At 35.1% G+C, this 22,019-nt stretch overlaps 1 protein-coding gene across 4 annotated transcripts in view; it reads left to right on the top strand.

Moving 5' to 3' along the window:
- Positions 1-22,019, top strand: part of TBC1D32 (TBC1 domain family member 32) — a 199,943-nt gene that overhangs the window by 89,687 nt on the left and 88,237 nt on the right. For all 4 annotated transcript variants that reach the window (XM_042987091.1, XM_007078680.3, XM_042987089.1 and 1 more), the window contains exon 23: positions 12,828-12,916. In XM_042987091.1, coding sequence (XP_042843025.1) covers positions 12,828-12,916 — 89 coding nt within the window. The remainder of the gene's footprint in view (positions 1-12,827; positions 12,917-22,019) is intronic.

Genomic DNA, 22,019 nt, shown 5'->3' with positions numbered 1-22,019 from the left:
GCTCAGAGCCTGGAGGCTGCTTCAGATTCTGTGTCTCCCTGTCTCTCTGCCCCTCCCCCACTCATGCTCTGTCTCTCCCTCTCTCTCAAAGATAAATAAACATGAAAAAGTTAAAAAAGAAGGAACATTATTTAATGGCATTTAAAGGCTGATTTGATTTACCCATGGAATGTTAGCTCTGAATTATCTGTGCATGGAATTTTTGATCCACGTTGCCCAAAAGTTACAGTACCTACTGGAATACAAAGTTAATGCTCCCCAGCCAGGAAAGAAACTTGGCATAAATAGAAATATGTATGGTTTATATTATTAGTCACACTAGTATTGCTTCCTCATTGGTTAGGGTAATTAGGATTAAATTATATCCAAGGGGTCCAATACATTTTTTGCTTATATTTTAATGAACTACATAATACTACCCCATGAGGGCAGTATATACATATTTATTTGAGACTTTTTTCATATTCATACTCCCAAATGGGTAACTTTTCTTAATCATTTAGAGATACTTAATTCCTCATCTTTGGGTAAGTTTATAAATTAAATACACAAAATAATGTATATTCATGTATTCATAAAGACTTAATTAACACTCAAATTCTATTAATCTTATTTTGTGGACACTTTGTCATGTGTGTTATTGTTTTTTCTATAGTTTTGCCCATTTGAATACTTTTAACCCTAAACATTTTCTTTTTCCTTTAATTTTTTTAATGTTTATTTTTGAGAGAGAGAGTGAGACAGAGCACGAGTGGGGAGGGGCAGAGAGAGAGGGAGACAAAGAATCTGAAGCAGGCTCCAGGCTCTGAGCTGTCTTCACAGAGCCCAACGTGGGGCTCGAACTCATGAACGGCGAGATCGTGACCTGAGCTGAAGTTGGATACTCACCTGACTGAGCTACCCAGGCGCCCCTAAACATTTTCATTTTTTAAAACTTTCTGTACTCTTGGAGTTTTTTGATAATTTTATGAACAAAATATAAAGATAGGTACTTCTGTTGTTGAGGTTTTAATTTATATTTTCCTTGAAGTGTTTCAATTTTGTCTTGTGCTTACTTATATCTCAGCACTTCTTAAGTAGTTTTACAATGAGCAATATAGGTGTTTTGTCTTCCTTACTACACCGTGAGTGCCTGGGAGCAAGTAGGATATCGTAGTCCTTCTTATCATTTATCTAGCACATAGATGTCCAGTGAATAGTTTTTTTTTTTTTTAATATTCATAAAATTATTGCCTTTGTTGAAATCAATTAGGGGAAACAAATGCATATTAGTTGCATTATTTAATCTAGAACAAATGGCTTGTATGTTTGTTCTCAAGTTTTCATTGATATCTATAGTGTGCATTCAAAGATTATCTTTACACTTAGGGAAGGCTTTGTCTTTTAGTATTAAAACACTTAACTGCAAATAGTTTTGTTATTCTACTTCTTCAAATGGATATTACATTTTAACCATGTAGAAGAATAGCTACTTCTCATCATTTAAACGTGTTTAAACTCTCCTATTAAAAACAAAGAACATCTCCCTTGACCTGTGTCTTCTTATAGCTACTATCCTATGGTTTTCTTCTCCTTCCTTCCTTCCCCCCCACCAAAAAAAAAGAAAAAACCTCCTAAAAAAATTACCTATACTTGAAGTCTCTACTTCTTTCTCTTCTGTCAACTCTGGAAAGCACTATAATCTGGCATCTTGTTCAACTACTTAACTGAAATTGTTCTGCCAAAAGTCAGAATAAATACAGAAGTTCTTAATCCACTGAAACCTCTTCCTTCCTTTAACCTAATTTACCACCTGGCAGCTTTCAGCACAGTTGATCCACTGTTCTGTGTCGCTCTCTCCTATGACTGTGGCACTTCTGTTTCTCTTCCAGCTTCTATGGTCTTATCTATAGAGTCTCCTTTGTGGAGACTTCCTTTGTATTCTCTTTCTCTCTTCTGTCCTCCAGATTGATCTTCTCCAATACTGTGGCTTTTAGTTGTTTACTGACAGCTCTCTGACCTATATCGCTCACTTCGCTGTCAGATCTATACTCAGATTTCTGCCAGATAATGAACATCTGAAAACTCATGGGCATCTTAGTCTTACCACTTCTATAACTGAATATAATTTTTTTCTATCCTAAATCAATTTCATTTCCAATTTTCCTATCTCAGCATATGGCACCATCTTCACAGTGATTGAACTAGAAACTTGGAAGTCATTGTTGACTTCATTCTATATATGTAATTAATCACCATTTATAGATTGTTTCCTTCCTAATGACTAGATCTTGTTTACTTTTTTCTATTCATGTTAAGACCACCTTAGCTCAGACCCTCATTTCCTTCTTTTTTTTTTTTTTTTTTTTTTTATTCTCAAGTTAGCTAACATACAGTGTAGTCTTAGCTTCAGGAGTAGATTCCTGTGATTCATCACTTACATACAGTGTCCAGTGCTCATCCCAACAAATGTCTTCCTCAATGCCTATTACCCATTTTTCCTACCCTACCCCTACCTCTCCACCCCCATCAAACCTCAGTTTGTTCTCTGGATTTAAGAGTCTTTTAGGGTTTGCCTCCCTCTGTTATCTTATTTTTCCTTCCCTTCCCCTATGGTCATCTGTTAAGTTTCTCAAATTCCACATATGAGTGAAATCATATGATATCTGTCTATCTCTGACTGCCTTATTTCACTTAGCATAATACCCTCCAGTTCCATTCACATCATTGCAAGTGGCAAGATTTCATTCTTTTTTGTTGCCGAGCAGTTTTCCATTGTATATACAAACCACATCTTCTTTATCCATTCATCAGTTGATGGACGTTTGGGCTCTTTCCATAATTTGGCTATTGTTGATAGTGCTGCTATAAACATTGGGGTGCATGTGCCCCTTCAAATCAGCACTCTGTATCCTTTGGATAAATTCCTACTAGTGCAATTGCTTGGTTGTAGGGTAGTTCTAGTTTTAATTTTTTAAGGAACCTCCATGGTATTTTCCAGAATGGCTGTACCAGTTTGCTTTCCCACCAACAGTGCAAAAGTTTTCCCCTTTCTTCACATCCTCACCAACATTTGTTGTTTCCTGAGTTGTTGATTTTAGCTACTCTGACTGGTGTGAGGTGGTATCTCATTGTGGTTTTGATCTGTATTTCCCTGATGATGAGTGATGTTAAGCATTTTTTCATGTGTCTGTTAGCCATCTGGATGTCTTCTTTGGAGAAATGTTTATTCATGTCTTTTGCCCATTTCTTCACTGGATTATTTGTTATTCAGCTGTAAAGTTTGGTTAAGTTCTTTATAGATTTTTGATACTAACCCTTTATCTGATATGTCATTGGCAAATATCTTTTCCCATTCCGTTGGTTGCCTTTTAGTTTTGTTGATTATTTTCTTTGCAGTGCAGAAGCTTTTCATCTTGATGAGGTCTCAAGAGTTCATTTTTGCTTTTATTTCCCTTGCTGTGGCCAAGGTCAAAGAGGTTGCTGCCTATTGTCTCCTTGTAGGATTTTGATAGTTTTCTGTCTCACATTTAGGTCTTTCATCCATTTTGTATATATTTTTGTGTATGGTGTAAGAAAGTTCAAACCCTCATTTCTTGTCTAGATTACTTCAGTGTGATCCTGTTTTTTTCCCTCTTGTCTCAATCTGTAAATTATCCTCATGCTAATTTATTTTCAAAGTGATCCTTTAGAAATGAAAACTGGATGCAGTAATTCTATTTAAAATCTTTGCTGATTTCCCTTTACCTCCATGTGTAGTTATATTCCTTTGCATGACATACAGTTTCTCCTTATTTCTCAAAGCCTTCTTTTTTCTCTTGTCACCTTCCACTCTCTGACCTCCAGGATCTTTAGACAGTTTCTTCCTTTCTCTGGAATCTGGAAGCTATATAACCTTGCCTTTTGACTAGATAGTATCTCCTCATTTTTCCTGCTTTACTCTTTCTGTGAAGTCTTCTCATATGTCACATTATTTTATAATTATTTTTGCATTTGTTTCCCCTTATAGTTCCATGAGAAGAGGAACTATATTTTGTCTTTTGCCCTGAAAGTCTAGCAAGTTGGTTGTTTTGTTTTTCTTTTGCTACTGTGAGCATGGTAGGTTCTCAATAACTTCACTGTTTAATTAATGGTTTATTGACTCTTAATGAGTTTGGCTCTTCTTAGGCTTTATTTAAAATAATTTAAATTCAGTATCTGTCTCATTGGGAGTTCCATGGCATGAACCTTAGGAAGTTAAGCTGAGGAGGTGTGTGTGTGTGTGTGTGTATTTGCACATGGGCTTTCTTTTGTGGACACTTTCAAACTTAAAAAAAAATGGTATAATGAACTCCCATATACTCAACACTAAACTGCGGCTTTTGTCACTGTTCTGTCAGTGTCTCTATTTGTCTCCAGTTTCCTTTACTCCTGCATTTTGCTTGTTTGTTTGTTTTTTTTTCCTGGAGAATTATAAAGCATATTTTGGGCATAATGTCATTTTATCTGTAAATAAATAAGTATGCATCTCTAATAAGGACCTCTGAGTTTTTTGTTTTGTTTTTGCCTTTTTTTGAATTACTGCCTTGTAAACCCTTGTGGCTTTAGTCATATCCAAGATGTTAGGTATAATCCCTTAATATTATCTAATAAGTTTTCTATATACGTTTCCTTTTTATCGAAGATGTCTTTTTTTTTTCTTTTTATGGTTGGCCAAGTCATGATCCAAACAAAATATATAAATTGTATTTAGTTATTATGTCTTTTAAGTCTTTATTCTATAACTGTTCTGTGTCCATGCCCTTGATTTATTGGAAAAACTGGTTATTTGTCCTGGGTTGCATTGATTCACTATTTCACCAGGAGATATGAAATGGTGATTCTAGTTCTGCCATTCTTTGTGTATTTAACTGGAATTGTTTAATAAAGGAAAACCTAAAAAAGTTTCTTATAAGAATATCAGATTAAATGCTTGACTATTTAGATATTCTCAGAGTAGTGAATTGGTGCTCTCCAAAATGGTGCTCTCCAAAATCTCCAAAAGGGATGTTTTATTATTTATTTCCATATAATAATTACCATAACATATACCATATATATATGTATGTTTCAATCCAGTGAAGTCATTATTGCTTTTTTTTTTTTTCAGTTTATTTATTTACTTGGAGAGAGAGAGAGAGAGTGAGAGAGAAAGTAAGCAGGAGAGGGGTAGAGAGAGCAGGAGAGAGAGAATCCCAAGTAGGAGATTCCCGACACAGGGCTGGAACCCACAAACTATGAAATCATGATCTGAGATGAAATCAAGAGTCAGACGCTAAACTGACTGAGCTACTCAGGTGCCCCAGTCATCTTGCTTTTGATACTCAAGATGTTCCTTTGACTGCTGAGTCCTTTTGACTTGTACTTATTCCTGTTTGATATATTTCTTTCTCATATAAGATGCTCCAGGCTCATTGTATACATTTTCTAGCTCAGACCTGGAATCCACCATCTTCAAAGAGTTGTTGTTTTTTTTTATTAAGAATTGCTAGTTAGAAGCTATAACTTGGAAACTAGAAATATTCATTGTTTAGGGTTGTCATTATTTCTAGTCCTTTTGGGGGCTAGCTGAGGAGAATAAGTATTTTGTTTTTTAAGTTTATTTATTTTGAGAGAAAGAGAGCACGCAAGCAGGGGAGGGGTAGAGAGAGAAGGAGAGAGAGAATCTCAAGCAGGCTCCATGCTGTCAGCACAGAGCCTGATACTGGGCTCGATCTCACGAACCATGATATCATGACTTGAGCTGAAATCAAGAGTTGGACGCTTAACTGACTGAGCCACCCAGGTGCCCCAGTATTTATTATTTTTTTTAGAAGAGAAATTCATCATGAACCTATATTAATATTTTTTCATATATTTTTCTTTTACCAAAAAGCTTGGTTACTAATAACATGAACAAAACTACTTACTTGCTTTTATTGTACAATGTACATATAATAGTTATAAGATTAGTGCATACATATTGACATTTCATTTCAGTTAATTTTGTCCTTAGAGTATATGCCACCAAGGATTTACAATCAAAATAAATCAAAATAAATGCCCGGTTATGCCACTAACTTGATAGATTTGTTTTAGAATGTTTTAAATTGAGAGGTGGTTTTATCTTTTGCCTTAATTTTGTCTTTTCAATTATTACATGATTAATGTTCTTTTACAGTTTGTGATTCCAATATATAACAAGGTATATTTATAGAAAGTGCTTATGTATGAATCCCCTTTGTTCTTTCTCCCCATGTGTTTGATCTTCACTATATAGCCACTAGTTCTGTGTAGCTATTTAAATTTATATTAATTACAACTCAATAAAGCTAGAAACTTTTTTCCTTTCGTTTCTATCAACACTTCAGGTTTTCAAGTGCCCACTAGCCATAGATGGCCAATGCCTACCACATTGGGTAGCACAGAGAGAGAACATTTCCATCATTGCAGAAAGTAGTATTTTATAGCACTGTCTTATAGCTAACACTTTTTGTTAGTTTTTGGTTTATCCTTCAATTGTTACATTAAAAAAGAATATATTTTATTCCCGTTCAGACTTAAGCAAAAGATAGTATGCTATAAACAATGTTTCTTTTAATTCTTTGTCTTTTAGATTACTATATAGAAGTATATAGAGCTCTTCCCTTACCCCTTTTAACAAATGCATAGTACAGTGGTGTATGGATGTGCTGGGGTTTATACATCCAGTCATCTACTGGTGGTCACTTGGGTTCTTTAAGTTTTTGTCATTATAAGTTATGCCTCAATTAATAGCTTGGCTTATATTTATTATATTTACCAGTATGCCTATGTATATATATATTTTTTCGTTGCTGCATAACAAATCGCTACAAACTTGGCACATTAAAACTACCCATTTATGAGCTCACGGTTTTGCATGTCAGAAGTCTAGCGCTGTGTGCCTGGGTTTTCTGCTGAGAGTATTATAAACCTGAAATCAAGGTGTTGGCCAGATTAAGTGCTCATCTGGAGGCCCTGGGAGAAAAATTCAATTCCAAATTAATTCTGGGGAGAGGGAAGTTTCTTAGGTTTTAGGACTGAAGTGCCTGGTTTCCTGCTGGCACTTGGAGCACCAGGTATTGTTCCTGGAGCTTTGTACTGTGGCCCCCTTCCTATTTCAACTGTGAATAACCTCCCTGGTGGGAAATTCCTCTCATGCTTTGAGTCTCTTTGACTTTGTTTTCTGTGACCAGCCTGAGAAAATTCTTTGCTTGTAAATGGCTCCTGTGATAATATCAGAGCCACTCTGTTAATCTTTTTTTTTTTTTTTTTTTGAGAGAGAATGAATGAGCGGTAGAGGGAGAGAGAGAAAATCTTAAGCAGGCTTCACAGAGCCCAACTCAAGCCTTGATCTCACAACCCTGACCTGAGCTGAAATTGAGTTGGATGCTTAACTGACTGAGCCACCTAGGTGCCCTGATAATCTCCTATTTTAAAATCAATTAAGGACTTCTGCAAAAATCTCTTCACAGCAATACGTGCATTAGGTTTAAGAATCTTGGGGCCGTCTTAAATTCTGCCTATTTTAGTATCATTGGGCTAGATTTCTAGAAGTGGGATCATTGGGTTGAAAGGTATGTTCATTTGTAATTTTGGAATGTACCACTAGATTTCCATCCATGGAGAATAATCCTCTGCTTTCCCATCAATGAGATACTGTAGTGACTGTTTTCTAGCAGCTTCATTAAGAAGTTTATATGATCAGACATTCAGATATTTGTCTGACAAGAGAAAAGTATTAGTGTATGTTTTTCTCGTGAACAGAACATTTTTTCATATGCTTAATGGCCATTGACTTCTTCTCATTGGTCTTTCAATTTGTTTTTACTATTTTTCTATTTGTGTTCTCTTTCTTAGTTTTAAGGAATTCATTATATTTTGGGGATGTTAGGCCTAACTTCTCATGATTTCATATCAATTATCTACCAAAATTCTAGGCCCTACAAACAACTTTCAAGTTGTACTTTAGTAAATTAAAGGTCAATGACACAAAATACTCTTTCCCTCTAACACATACAATCTTTGATTGCTTTTCAGTTCCTATCACTTAATTTGCAGTTAAATAAATGATGTATTAGGTGGGGCCCCTTTGGTTATTGAGAAACTCAGTTTGAATTAGTTTTAGCAGAAGAGGAAATTTATTGACTCACAATTTTCCAGATCTAAACAATATCTGCAGCTTGTGTGGTTGCAAGGTGAGAGATAGCTGGGAAACAAAGATGCCAGTACAAGTGACAGGAGTAATCCATATTAGCTAATTATAGTTCCCTTAACATAACTGAGGAGTGTAAACAATGAATTAACCGAAGGAAGAACTTGCTAATTGTCGGAGCTGACTAAAGTGGGGTGGACTGCCTTGGGATTCTGTGATTTCCTCATCCTGAGTTGTTCTTGGTGGAAGTAATGTAAATCGGATCCAAGGACCTTTGGATGGTTGTAGTACATGATCTTTCAGCTCTTTTTTCAATGATAAGAATATGTTTGCAGTACTTGGCATAATGCTTGGCACAGAGTAGATGTGCAGTATATGCTAAATAAAATACTTGTGGACTTCATTATGCCACAGTACAAAAAACAAAACAAAAAACAGGGACAAGTAGAAATAGAACTTTGAATGTAGTCAGGTCCACATCTGTCTGTCTCTCTATGTCCACTTGCCCTGTTACCGCCCACTATCTTGGTTTTATTGAAAGCTGTACATAGTGCAGTGGTTAAAAGATTGCATTCTGAAGCCAGACTGCCTGGATTAGATTACCAGTTCTGCCTTTTATAAGCTATGTCACTTCAGACAAGATAAATTTTAGTTTTCTGTTAAAAGAGGGCAGTAAACATTCCTATCCCAAGGTTGTTGTGAGAATTAAATGAAATATAAAAGTTTAAATCACTGCTTCGCATATAAAAAAACGCTATATAATTGTCTGCTGTAATTATCATTAGTGCTTTCTTCTCCAGATGGTGTTCTCTGTTGGAGAGTACATGGGACTACCTGTCACTCTGTACTGACGTCTTCACCATCTCCCCTTGTCCTTGTTTCCTAAGGCTGCCATAACAAATTCCACACACTGTGTAGCTGAAAACAACAGAAATTTATTCTGTTACAGTTAGAGTCCAGGTGTTATAGGGCCACATTCCCTCCAAAGACTCCAGGGGGAGAAGCCTTCTCTGCCTCTTCCAGCTTCTGGTTCCAGGCATTTCATGTCTTATTACCACATAACTCCAGTTTCTGCCTCCATCTTCACAGGGCTTTCTCCTTTCTCTGCCTTAAATTTCCCTTCGTCTTTTTCTTATAGGGATGTTTTTACCAGTCTTAAGGCCTATTTGGGTTAATCTAGGATGATTTTAGAATTGTTAATTACTTCTGAAAACACTTTTTCCAAATAGGGAACAGTCCTAAGTTATTCCTTGTTTTTCTACTCTTGGATTAGGATATGGATGTATTGTTTGTTGGAGTCACAGTTTAGCTCAGTATGACACCAAACAGGAGAGTGGCCTTTTCCTCTACCTCCCTGCTATAGATTGAATGTATACCCCCAAAATTCGTGTTTTGAAACTTAATCCCCAATGTGATATTTGGAAGTGGGCCTTTCGGAGGTGATTAGTGCCTTAAAAAAAAAAAAAAAGACTCCAGGGAAATTGCTCATCCCTTCTGCCATGTGAGGGCAAAGTGAAAAGAGGACTGTGAACTAGAAAGTGGATCCTTGCCAGAAAAAAAATCTTCTGGTGCCTTGATTTTTGGACTTCTCAGCATCCAGAACTATAAGAAATAAAATTTCTGTTGTTTATAAACCACCCAGCCTATGGTACTCTGTTATAGTGGCCAGAATGTACTGAGACCCGTCTGAGTTGAAAAATCCCAAGGAAGAACCTTACAGGTTGAGTTTTGTTGATGGATGTGCCTGGGCTAACCAGTCACAAGCCACTTCTAATGGTGCAGGTGCAGAAATACTGACATTTTGATCGACCTACCCCGCACCTTTTTTTTTTTTTTTTTTTTTTTTTTAATTTTATATAGAGAAATCAGGGGAGGAGCAGAGGAGAGCAGAGAGAATCTTAAGCAGTCTCCATGCTCAGTGCAGAGCTGGATGCAGGGCTTGATCCCATAACCCTGGGATCATGACTGACTGAGCCACCCGGGTGCCCCCTCCTCCTCTTTCACTTATCTCTTTCTGAAGTAAAAAGGGTCAGATAACACACACATGACCATTGGGACACATGTAAACAGCGGGCAAACATGTATGTATTTATGTGAATGGATATTCCTTTGTTTTTCTACTCTTGGTCTCAGTTTGTCCTATTGAACTTATTCTCCAGCTGGACAGTATCCTTTAAAGACTTTCAGAGTTGTTTTCCTTTTTCTTCTTTTCTTTTTCTTCTTCTTTTTTTCTTCTTTGTGTGTGTGTGAGTATGAGAGAGAGAGAGAGAGAGAGAGAGAGAGAGAGAGTCCAAAGTGTTACTTGCATTGGCTCTTTGTTGGGAAGCTGCTGCTTGATTTAGAAAACTGATTGCCTTATTGACACACGTTGCAGAGCTTAGAAACTGAAGTTCTCCATAAGGCAGGCTTCTCAGGAGTTTAATTTTCTTCCCTAAGTGGTGATCCATCAATGTAATCCTCTTTAAAGAACAAATTATTTACCGTAACATTTGTTCTCTGAAAATGCATTATCGTTGATAGATCACTGCAATCTACTCTTCCATTAGCTTGCTGATAATACATTCTCTATCTCTTTTATTCTTAAAATATCTAGTACTTAAGATTTGAAACTACAACTTTATAGAGTCCCGGAGTGTCACTGGCTATCAAAGTCTTAGTGAGCTTAGTGTTCAGATGATTGGACAAATTTCAGTCACCTATGCTAGAATCCTACTAATGAAGAGAAATCAATAGTAAACCTTCCAGAAGCTTCTATGCATAGAACAGACTGGCAGATTCTCTTCTCTTAGGTAAGAGAAAGCCAGTGATACGTAATTCTAGATTAATCTGTGAAGACTATAATAAAAACAGTGATAATCATTTCTTAAATTATTTTAAACAGTAAAAATATAGGAACACATAGCAAACAAGTTTCTCCATAGGTATACTACAGAGACTACTTAATAGTATCCAGGTGGCTGAGAAGTCAGGGAGGACTCCATGGCTCCATCACCATAGCTAAACAAGACTGTCAGAGAAGAAATTAGGAAAAAGGAGAGAGTGGGCAAATTATTGAAAATCTGAATATGAAGCTGGGAATATGAATGAGTTACTTAGCTCATGTTCTGTCATGTTTGAAACAAGGAACGCCCAACTAAGAAGCAGACAAAATCACAGATTTTAAGATAGTAATCTTTTTATTCTTGTTAGGCAGCTGATTTAATATTTGCTGATTGTAAACTCTTGTGCTAGTATTTACACATCTTTACTAGATATCTGTAGAATGGTAATAAATGCATTCCTGAGTGTTATGTATAAACCTTTACTGTACAAGTTGACACTAAATCCAGTTTTTACTCTGTTTCAATTAGTATTTTTCAAATGTTATTTTCAGAGATTCATTACTTCCTCATCCTTGCAAAGTCCTTTCCATGCCTCTTATTTGATGTTATGACATTTGCACTATCATCCACATAGACCTCAGTCAATATTACATCACTTTACTCCCTAGCAAAACCTTCCTTTTATCTTACTGGTCGTGGAAATGTCTTCAGTTTGAACATACTGGAGGGTGGCAAGTTTCTTGGTCAGGAAAATGAACAATGAGAGAGACAAGTACTTATTTATGAATACATTTTATTTATGAATACATTTTTTTTAATGTTTTTTTTTTAAATTTATTTTTGCAAGAGAGACACAAAGCATGAGCATGGGAAGGGCAGAAAGAGAAGGAGACACAGAATCCGAAGCAGGCTCCAGGCTCTGAGCTGCTAGTGCAAAGCCTGACACGGGGCTGAAACCCACGAACTGGGAGATCATGACCTGAGCCAAAGTCAGACACTTAACTGACTGAATCACCCAGGTGCCCCTATGAATACATTTCTTAGGCCTAAACCCAAAGATCTACACAAAGCAGAGCATTATAAAAAGAAAGACTTTTAGGGAGTGCTCGAAACTGTGCATATTGTAGGCTTACATTGTCAGTGCTTGAGATGGCGGGTGGCACCTGGCTCATCTGATTCTCTCAGCACTTGCATCATGATTTTAAGCCTGTCTACACATCGTAACAACTTGGGAATCTTTTAAAAGGATATGAATGCCAGAATCTTAACTCCCAAGGATAGTGACTTGCTGGGGTAGAGCCTGGGCATTATTTATATATGTATATTTATATATACTTTTTTTTTTTTACAGTTCTCTAAGTGCTTCCAATGTTCAACGAGGGTTGGAAACCACTGATTTACACGTGGAGAGACTATCAACAAAATCTCAGATAGCTACTAGATAAAACTAGCAGCCCACTGTTCATGCTTCACATGAAATCTTGTAGATTTCGTATTTGGTTTTCAGAGTAGTTTACATTTTCCGCAGTGTAATCAGTATTTAGCTGGCTGCATAAGTTGCTCACAGATTAGCAGAATGGGGTATAAACTAGCGATTCTCCCCTTTGGGTAAACATTAGATGACTCATTTCAAGAGCTTTGACAAATCTTAATGTCCAGACACACCCAGACCAATTAATTCAGAATCTCTAGGGGAGAGACTTGGGCATTTAATAACTTTTTTTTTTTTCTACCTAGGTGATCAAATGTAAAGCCAAGTTTGAGAACCAAAGATCTAAATAAATATTTGTTGATTTTTTTTTTTTTTAAATGACTTGTCCAGCATATTCTCACTCCAAGTCTTTCTTTTTCAGGATATTATAGATAGACTTATACTTTTGAATTCAGAAGCGAAGATTCGTTCTTTATTCAACTATGAACAGTCACACATCTTTGGTCTAAGGTAAGGTGCTAAATTTTACCTGAGATACATTTTCTTTTCTTCTTTTTTTTAAATTTTTTTTTATTTGGTGAAATAGTGCAAGCATGAGAGAGGGAGAGAGGGGCAGAGAGAGAAAGAGAGAAAGAATCCCAAGCAGGCTCTATACTGTCAGCACAGAGCCTGATGCGGGGCTTGATCACAAACAGATCTGAGCCAAAACCAAGGGTGGGACACTTAACTGACTTAGCCACCCTGGCGCCCCTTGAGATATATTTTCTATCTTGCAGAACAGTCAAGCATATATTCTATATACTTCCAAAAAATATTTAAAATAAGCTAATTTTAAGGATGTCTAAAAGTAATTTGTAACATCATAGATAAAATAAATACAGCTATTAGGTTTTTATATTATGGCTTTTGGCTATGTTTAGGTTCTGTGTTATTACCATGTCTTTTGTTCAATTTACGTTACAAACACCTCTTTAAAAAGAGGCATTTTGCAGACTTTTCAGTTTACTCAGGAGTCAACTGGGGCTTCCCTGGGATTGTATTTGATGGGATTCCTTCCATAATAGAGACTTGAAAAGAAGCTTGAAAATACATGATTTATCTTGAGGCTCAAATTTTGCTCCTTGATGTTAACCATTACTCCTTAACTTCAGTTTCCTGAGGTTTAAATCTTTCTGGTAAACGTTTTGGTCATATATAGACCTTTAATTTGTTTTCCTATCTATAAATTACCACTTTTAAAAACAGCTTTATTTAAGGCATTTTCTATTTTCAGAGGTTTGTGATTTTTTATCCCCTTTCTACTAGCAAAGTCCCTTTTTTAGACAACAGGGAGGGAGACAGTGAGAATGATCTACCTAAGAAATAAAGCAATTAGAATATTCTAAAATTAGAATTTCTGATGGTGTGTGTGTGTATATATATACATGTATATAATATAATACATACTCAAATGGTTTTTTTTTTTTTTTTTGTTTTACCATTAATAGCTGTGCTTCATTTTTGGACTTTTTAGTTTAAAGAAGGTAGAAAAAACTGTAACTATTATAGTTCTTTGAATGGTGTGTCCTTCATCTCAAGATGTATTTTCACATTAAATTCTAACTTTTCATGTATAGTATCAGATATAACATATAGCAAGCAGTGATGAAGAATACTAAGAAAAATCTATTCAGTAGAACCTCCTTTTGCATTGCAGGTGTATTTCTGAGTTTTGTAATTATAGAATATAGATTCTGGCCTCTTGTTACTGATACAGTGAGTGAATGTTTTCTTTTCTGTTTTTTTTTTTTTTTTTTTTTTTTTTTTTACGTATAAAGAATAGTATTTTTCTCTAGAGTTCTTGTTTAAAAACAAAATGATTTTTAAGTCCTGTAAAAAGCAATCCAAGAAGTAACATGCTCCTGGGAATAAAATGTTAATTTGCATAGTGTGTGTTTTCTTCAAATGGAGTACAATAACCAAATGGAGTCATTTTGTTCTACATGAGAAACTTTGTCATCGCATTGTTGATCGTGTACTAGAGTTTTGTAGTGTGGTGGTTAGGTTAGCAACATGGCCTCTGGAGTCAGACTGTCTGCTCTTTGCTAGTTGTGTGAGGTGGGATCTCAGTTACCCATCAGTAAAATGAAGGAAAATTATATTCTTTTCCTCACAGAGTTATTACGATAATTACATAAGAAAAATTAAAAGGACTTATTACAGTGCTTGGCATGTAGCAAGCACTACAAAAATGTTAGTAGTGAATGTAGTAGCAGTAGTACTTCAAGTGTGTCCTTACTTGTGCTTGTTTTCTAGGAGTTTTGTGTTTTATTGTGTTTAATTTTGTCTTCATGTTTTCAGTAGCCCAGTAGTCTTCTACATGCTGCCAAGTAATTTGCTGTTTACAACATCAGCATTAAGACAAAGAAAATGACCAAATCACTTTTCTGAGGAAAATGTTGTATTTTATTTTTTGTGCTTGTTAACGGTTCTTCGACAATATATTTGTTTCATTGTATTTCAGAGTTCATCCTCCTTATATTTGGTTGTATTTTTTGACATTTTTTTAATGTTTATTCTTGAGAGAGAGAGAGAGAGAACATGAGTGGGGGAGGGACAGAGTGAGAGAGGGGCACAGAATCTGAAGCAGACTCCAGGCTCTGAGCGTTCAGCACAGAGCCCTATGCGAGACTCCACTCACAAGCCATGATCATGACCTGAACCGACTGAGCTACCTAGGTGCCCCTATTTGGTTATATTTTTAAGTCCTACTTTTGAAGTTACATAATTTCTTCTACTAATTTCAGTTTAGCGTTGGTCAGTGTGGTTCAATAGTGATAATTTAGATAATAGCTTTGTACTATATAAATCTCATGTTTCTGTGTGTTTTTTGGATTCTTACCTGTATCATTTTCTTTACTTTCTACAGTGATTTTGTTTCCAATAGTACAACTTTGTTGTACTATTCCCTTTAATAGATCATCTCATTAACATATTTGCCTTCTACCTTTAGCGTTGCTTGTTCCATTCATCTTTCCCCTCTGAATAAGGGTAAGTTTCATACACTTTCTGTAGGTGTGCCACAGCACTTAGATGAGGCTAATATATGGCTTAGTGGCACATGGATTTTCACTTTTCAGTAGCATCACATTCTATGTAAATTTCTGAATTTTTATTTGCCAAGATTCTACAAATCTTATGTTTTAAATGACTAATATATGAGAAGGCTGCTCCTTTGATTAGCCCTCCTCCTCTCTTTGTTTCCACTTCTAGCCTATCCTTTTCTAATTTTGGTATCTGGGTGCAGACATGCCTTCACATGCTTCATCTTATAATGGAACACACTCAAAAAGAAATTTCCCTTGACCTCACATCTTTGAAGTCACTGTCCTGTTTCTCTTTCTCTCACCATATAGCAAGACATCTGTGTAAACTGTCCCCACTTGATTACCTCTCTTTACTCCTCAGCCCACTTAGATTTGACATTGACTCTGTAACTCTGTCAGAATTGCACATCTTTCTCAAGTTGCTTGTAGCTTCTATGCTGATGAATGTAATGGATTTTTCTCTTTTGAATTATAACTATCAGCGTTTGATATAGTGGACCATTTCTTTCTGTGTGTAAGTTCTCTTTGCTTCTGTGACACTCCTATGGCTGCTGTTTTTTCTCTTCTGCATTCTGTAAGCATCACTGAAATTTTCAATACTCAGGACTTTGTTGTGGGTGCACTTTTTTCTTCTTTGTTCTACCCCGAGTTCATCTACTTATATACAGTATCCACCTACCTATGTCGGTAGGTGCCCCACAATTTATAGGCCTAATCTAAACCATTATTTGGAGCTATCAGACTCAAATATACAACTCTTTTAACATCTCAATTCATACATTTCTCAGATGTTAGTAACTTAACATTTCTAAGACTGAACTCTTGGATCTCCTCCCACAAAAACAAACAAAACAAAATAAATCTCCTGTTTCCATCTCATTAAGTGGCCTACCCATCTATTCAGTTGCTCACTCTTGAAAGTCATCTTCACTGTTTTCCTTTGCTTTTTCAAACAATGATTTATCTTTATTATAGAGAAATTAACTGATTCAGGAGACTAAATTATAATAAAGTGAAATTCTTCCTAACTCTGAAAGCAACATTATTTTTAAAAATTTTAATTCCAGTGGAGGTAACATATAGTATTATATTAGTTTCAGGTGTACAATATAGCGATTCAGCAATTCCATACATTACTCTGTTCATTCATACATTACTTTTAATCCTCCTGCAGCTATCTGAAAGTAGCATTGAGGAAAATTATTCTAGACATCTTTCTGTGCATGTACAGACAGAAGAATAGATATATGGAGATATCTTTTATAAAAATAGAATCATAATATAGTTTCCATTTTAAATTCTAACTGAATTTTATAGAAAAGAAAAACTAGCGAGACAGAAGAAATTGCTGAATTTCAAATAACTGATTTTTCACTCCAGGGGTTGTTATTTCCCCAGAAATTCCTCTGAGGTTAAGGAGAAGAGATGATGTAAAACTTTTCAAGTGGTTTGAACATTATATTTCACTTTTAGACAGTATTGATTGACTCTCGCCTATGAACTAGGAGGACAGTGATGCTCTCATTGGCCTCCCACCTCCCCTGTCTCCACCTGTTAGGAGGATGTTCTTCTCCTGCCATTTTCTAACCTGCCTTTCTGAGTCAGTGACCTTATTTTCTTCTCTACCCAGTAGGGAGAGGAAACTAACCTAGGTTTCTTGGTGTAGTGACATGAGATATGCAGTACTTCTTTAATATGACTGCAGATTAATATTTATAATTAGTTTACTCTTCTCCACTTCATTTACTCAGTCAATATTTATTGAGTGCTTATTATGCTCTATGCTAGATGTAGGGGATGTAATGAGTAAATAAGATGTGGTGCTCATTCTCTTTAACTTTACCACCTAATGAGGAATCAGATATTGAGATAATTAAGCAAAATGTGAGGTAATTAATGCAGAAAAGAAACACATCCTTATAAAGCTCCCCACCTTCCCATTTTAAATATCTGGCAGTTCCAGACTCCTTTATGTGGCTTTCAGGGAGCTCCATAATGTATCTATACCTTTCCTATGTACATTATTTTCCAACTTTCCTCATAGTGCTGAGTAGGTTAGACTTCTTGTCTCCCTCAAGCCCAGTGTATTGGCTGTATACCTATTTTTCTGCGTCTTGAATATTGCTTTCACTTTTGTTGTCTTATAAAATTTTGACTCCTCCTTCAAGGCAGAGCTTGCTTTATGAATCATTTCCTCTATGGCTTCCTATAGCACACTTTCATCTTGTCTTTTTTCTGCACGTTATTTGCCTTTATGGTAATTCCCACAAATTTATTTCTCCCCCTGACTAAAACTTAAACTTCCTGAGGGAATGTTTTCTTTGACTTTCATGTCCACCACATAGGTAGGTACTTTTTGGTTATTTCATGACATTTATTTGCTAAATCTGTTGGGGGGGGGTTATTTAAGAAAGCTGTACATTTATTGAAAATTTTGGGTGCAAATTATTTTCTTGAACATTGTTTTTTATGTACAATTAAGGCACCTTGGAGTTCTTATCGTCTATAATTTATTTTTCCAGAGTTGAGGCTTAGTTGAGGTTATAATTGACATATATTAGTTTCAGGTTATAATATGCTTCATTATTTGTATGTGTTGTGAAATGGTCACCACATAAGTCTAGTTAAAACTTATCGCCATACATAGTTATGGAATTATTTTTCTTGTGATTAGAACTTTCAAGATTTACTCTTAGCAACTTTTAAGTATGCAGTTCTGTATTAACTGTAATCACCATGCTATACATTACATCTCCATGACTTATTTTATAACTGAAAGTTTGTTTTTGACTCTCTTTATATATTTCCCCCCACTCCCCGCTCCCCACCTCTGGCAATTACCAGTTGGTTCTCTGTATTTGAGTTTGGTTGTTTTGGGATATCACATGTAAGTGACAACATACAGTATTTCTTTTCTCTGTCTGACTTATTTCACTTAGTGTAATTCCCTCAAATTTCATCCATGTTGTTGCAGATGGTAAGATTTCATTTTCTTATGACTGAGTAATATTCTATTGCGTATATACTACATTTTCTTCAGCCATTTGTCCATTGGTAGACCTTTAGGTTGTTTGCATATCCTGGCTATTGTACATAATCCTGCAGTGAATATGGGGTGCATAAATATAAAATTAGTGTTTTTGTTTTCAGATAAATACCCAGAAATGGAATTGTTAGATTATATGGTAGTTCCATTTTAAAATTCTCTAGGAACCTCCATACTGTTTTCCCAAGTAGCTGGACCAGTTTACATTCCCCCCAACAATTCAGCCATTCTGACAGGTGTCAGCCATTCTTAACCATCTTGACTTAGAGGAATGTTATGCTCATGCCTAAAATATTTTATTTTATTATAAAAACTGTATCTCATGGAGAAAGAATTATATCATTCAGTGTCAATAGTTTTCTTTATATGAAACCCCAAATTAAGTTTTAATTAGACGATAGAATTGCACATTTTTAACAACTAAATCTTATATAGTAATTCTTCATTAAGTATACACATTAAAATTTAATATGGTTAAAGAGATGTTAATATAGTTCTCCTAAAACTTATTCCTCCTTTATTTGAAACTCTAATGTGGCCTATTGTTAGTTTTCTTTAAAAAAAGCAAAAGAAAAAAATAACCAAACTGAGATATCTGTATTTATAGAACAGACTTTAAAATTTATCACTTGCTGTTTGTTATTTTACATTTATCCACCGATAGTAAATTGTATACGCAGTACAACAGTTTTATGCATGATCATCTTCTATGACAAAAAAATCTGACCTATAAGATGACATGAAGGCAAAAAAAATAGTTTTAAGTTTAGAACCAGTGTGGTTATTTTAACAGACATAGACAAGTGTTAATAGTCTATCACAACAAATCACAAAATTATTTATTCCCCGTGACCCAGATGCTAACTAGCTTTAAATCTGATTGACATTACTAATAAGTAATTTTAGAATTATCTCTTGCAATCTTTACTTAATATCATAAATTAGAATGTAATATGACTACAAAACGATCCACATTTTGGATTTTGTATACACATGTACTTGCACACATACAGTATTTAGTTTTAGGTTTATTTGAAGAAAACTGATAATCTATTATAATTAAAGACCTCCGTAATGGATTCAAATTCTTATTTAATCAAAGAATTCCCATTTATATAGAATAACTAGAAAATAATGAAAACAAAACCATACTTGTTAGTCTTCCTCTTAGAGATAATTACCACTAACCTCTCATGCCAATATTTTTCATTTTTTAGCTGGATATGTTTTTTGTAAATAGTTTTATTGTTTTAATACAATAAAGCCTTTTTTACTTAATTTTAAATTATTTCATACCTTTAAATGTTCATATATGCACAGTTTTAAAAGATTGAATAATCTAATACATCAATGAGTTCCAATTTTCTCTGTTTAGACATGTAGGTTATTTTTTAAAAATTATATGTTTTTATAAGTATCTCTATGCCCATAATTATCATTACAACAAATCCTTAAAAATAGACTTGCTATGTTAAAGAGTAGGCACATATTCGGATCCTCTGTATTTCTATCTTCCCTCTTTTCATGACTCCTTTTACTTTATCTCTCTGTGCCATTTTATATTCCACCCACTAGCGACACTTTTTCCTATCATTTACTTGTTCATTCAGAAAATATTTATTGAATTCCTACTGAGTGCTGCACTGCTATGAATGGTCTTTCTTGGGAATTCTGTAACTTTGTTCTCTTTTTATTTCTGGATTCCTTTTTGTCCTTTGTATTTGATGATTCTTTTTCCTCTTCCTCTAGTTACCTTTTCAGTTGGATTCTCTTCTAGTATGTCTTCAGTACTTTTACCTCTTTTTCTGTTCAGTGGCTTCGACAATCCGTTCTGTACTGACTATAACCGTATATCTATGTTTCAATCTCGAAGCTTTCCCTTCATGGTATATCCAGTGTTATTGAACATTTGGCTCTACATATCTGCAAGGTCAGCAAACTCAGTAAATCCAAAAACTATATTCTGAACTTTACAGAAGTCCAAACCAACCTCTAGCTTCAGGGGATCCCAGAGCATTTTCTGAAACAGATATGAATTTGGTACTCAGAGCGAGTGAGTAGGATCTCTACAGCCTCAGCTTACCTAGTTTTATTGGCAGACTGACTCTAACTCCCCCTTTCTCCTCCCCAGATAAGGTTGTATACACATCAGAAACTTTAATCTCCAGATTTGGAGGTATGGTTGTGTGTATAATCCATGTCCCTTTCTTGGTTTTGATCAACAGGCAGGGAATTAGGCATTGCATTTCTGCTAGCTAGTTTTTATGTGCTGATCAGAAGATCTTTTGTGTTGGATTTTTGTACTGTTTGTGCTTATCTTGACCAATGCATTTGATTACAGAGTTAATGACTGACTTATGGAATTTATCATGATGCATACATGCAAGTATTCAGAATGTTGGTAGAAATGAAATGTGTTGATTAAGTGTATTCAAGGAAGAAATAATAGGGAAAAAGTGGCAGGGTAGAGATAAAAGGCTTATGACTTCAGGCATGAGGTAAACAAAGAACATGTTTTGAATTTCTTCAAGCAAAGATGGTAGCGAAGGCTAAACTTCACAGAACTATCTAGATATGCTGGACAAGTGCTCACCTGCTCACATTTATGATATATTTGAAAGTAACTTACAAAGTGTGTGGTAATTAAAAACAGAGAATTATTCGTGTGGTCAGATATGATTTCGGTTATTAGCAGACACCTGGGGGATCTGCCGTATTCAAGATAAATTCCAAAACAAGTGAAGGGATTAGTCCCAAATTTCAGATATTGCTTTATTCCTTCAAATAGTTCAAATAAACATTCACATTAAAGAAACACCAATTTTTCACTTCCAGAAATGGACTGAAATTGAGAGATGGCTGGATTTTTAAAATAAATTTTTATATCCCATGCATTAGAGACACATTCTTCTAAACTTATAAATATTATAATGTTACTTTTGGTATCACCTTGCTTCAAGTGCCACAATCTCTTTAAATTCTAAAAATCAGAAAAAAAATTTAAATTTTAAAAACTAAAATTTTTTTGTAACTTATTTTCCGTCTGCACCTAATCTTACCTGAAATTATGTGAGACTCTCTAGTCTTTATTTAGCCTGCCTAATTTGAGTATCAGTCTTTTGCTGAAAAAGTATTAATATGCTTGATTATGAAGTGTTATTCCAGATTCTGTGTATAATGTATTTTGTTGCTAAATCCATAAAAATTCTAGATTCTTGGCCCTAAGATTTATAGGTAAGGAATTATAGACCTTTACATCATGAACTTGCAGTTTTCAAATCACATATGGGTAGGGGAAGGAGGTAGGGGTGAAGAGAAAGAGAAATGTATATTGTGTGTGATATTTCAAAATACAGTTTTGCAGGGATATAAAATGCCCATTTCTACACTAGATTGGGAGGCTTCTTTGCATCTGAGGTGAAACAATGTATCTTCCTTGTTGATAGTTGGGCCTAAGATTCAGCTTCAGAGCTCTTAGCAT

This window comes from Panthera tigris, chromosome B2, assembly GCF_018350195.1.
Source record: "Panthera tigris isolate Pti1 chromosome B2, P.tigris_Pti1_mat1.1, whole genome shotgun sequence".
In the NCBI taxonomy this organism is placed as follows: Eukaryota; Metazoa; Chordata; class Mammalia; order Carnivora; family Felidae; genus Panthera; species Panthera tigris.
This window is presented reverse-complemented; position numbering and strand designations above follow the sequence as displayed.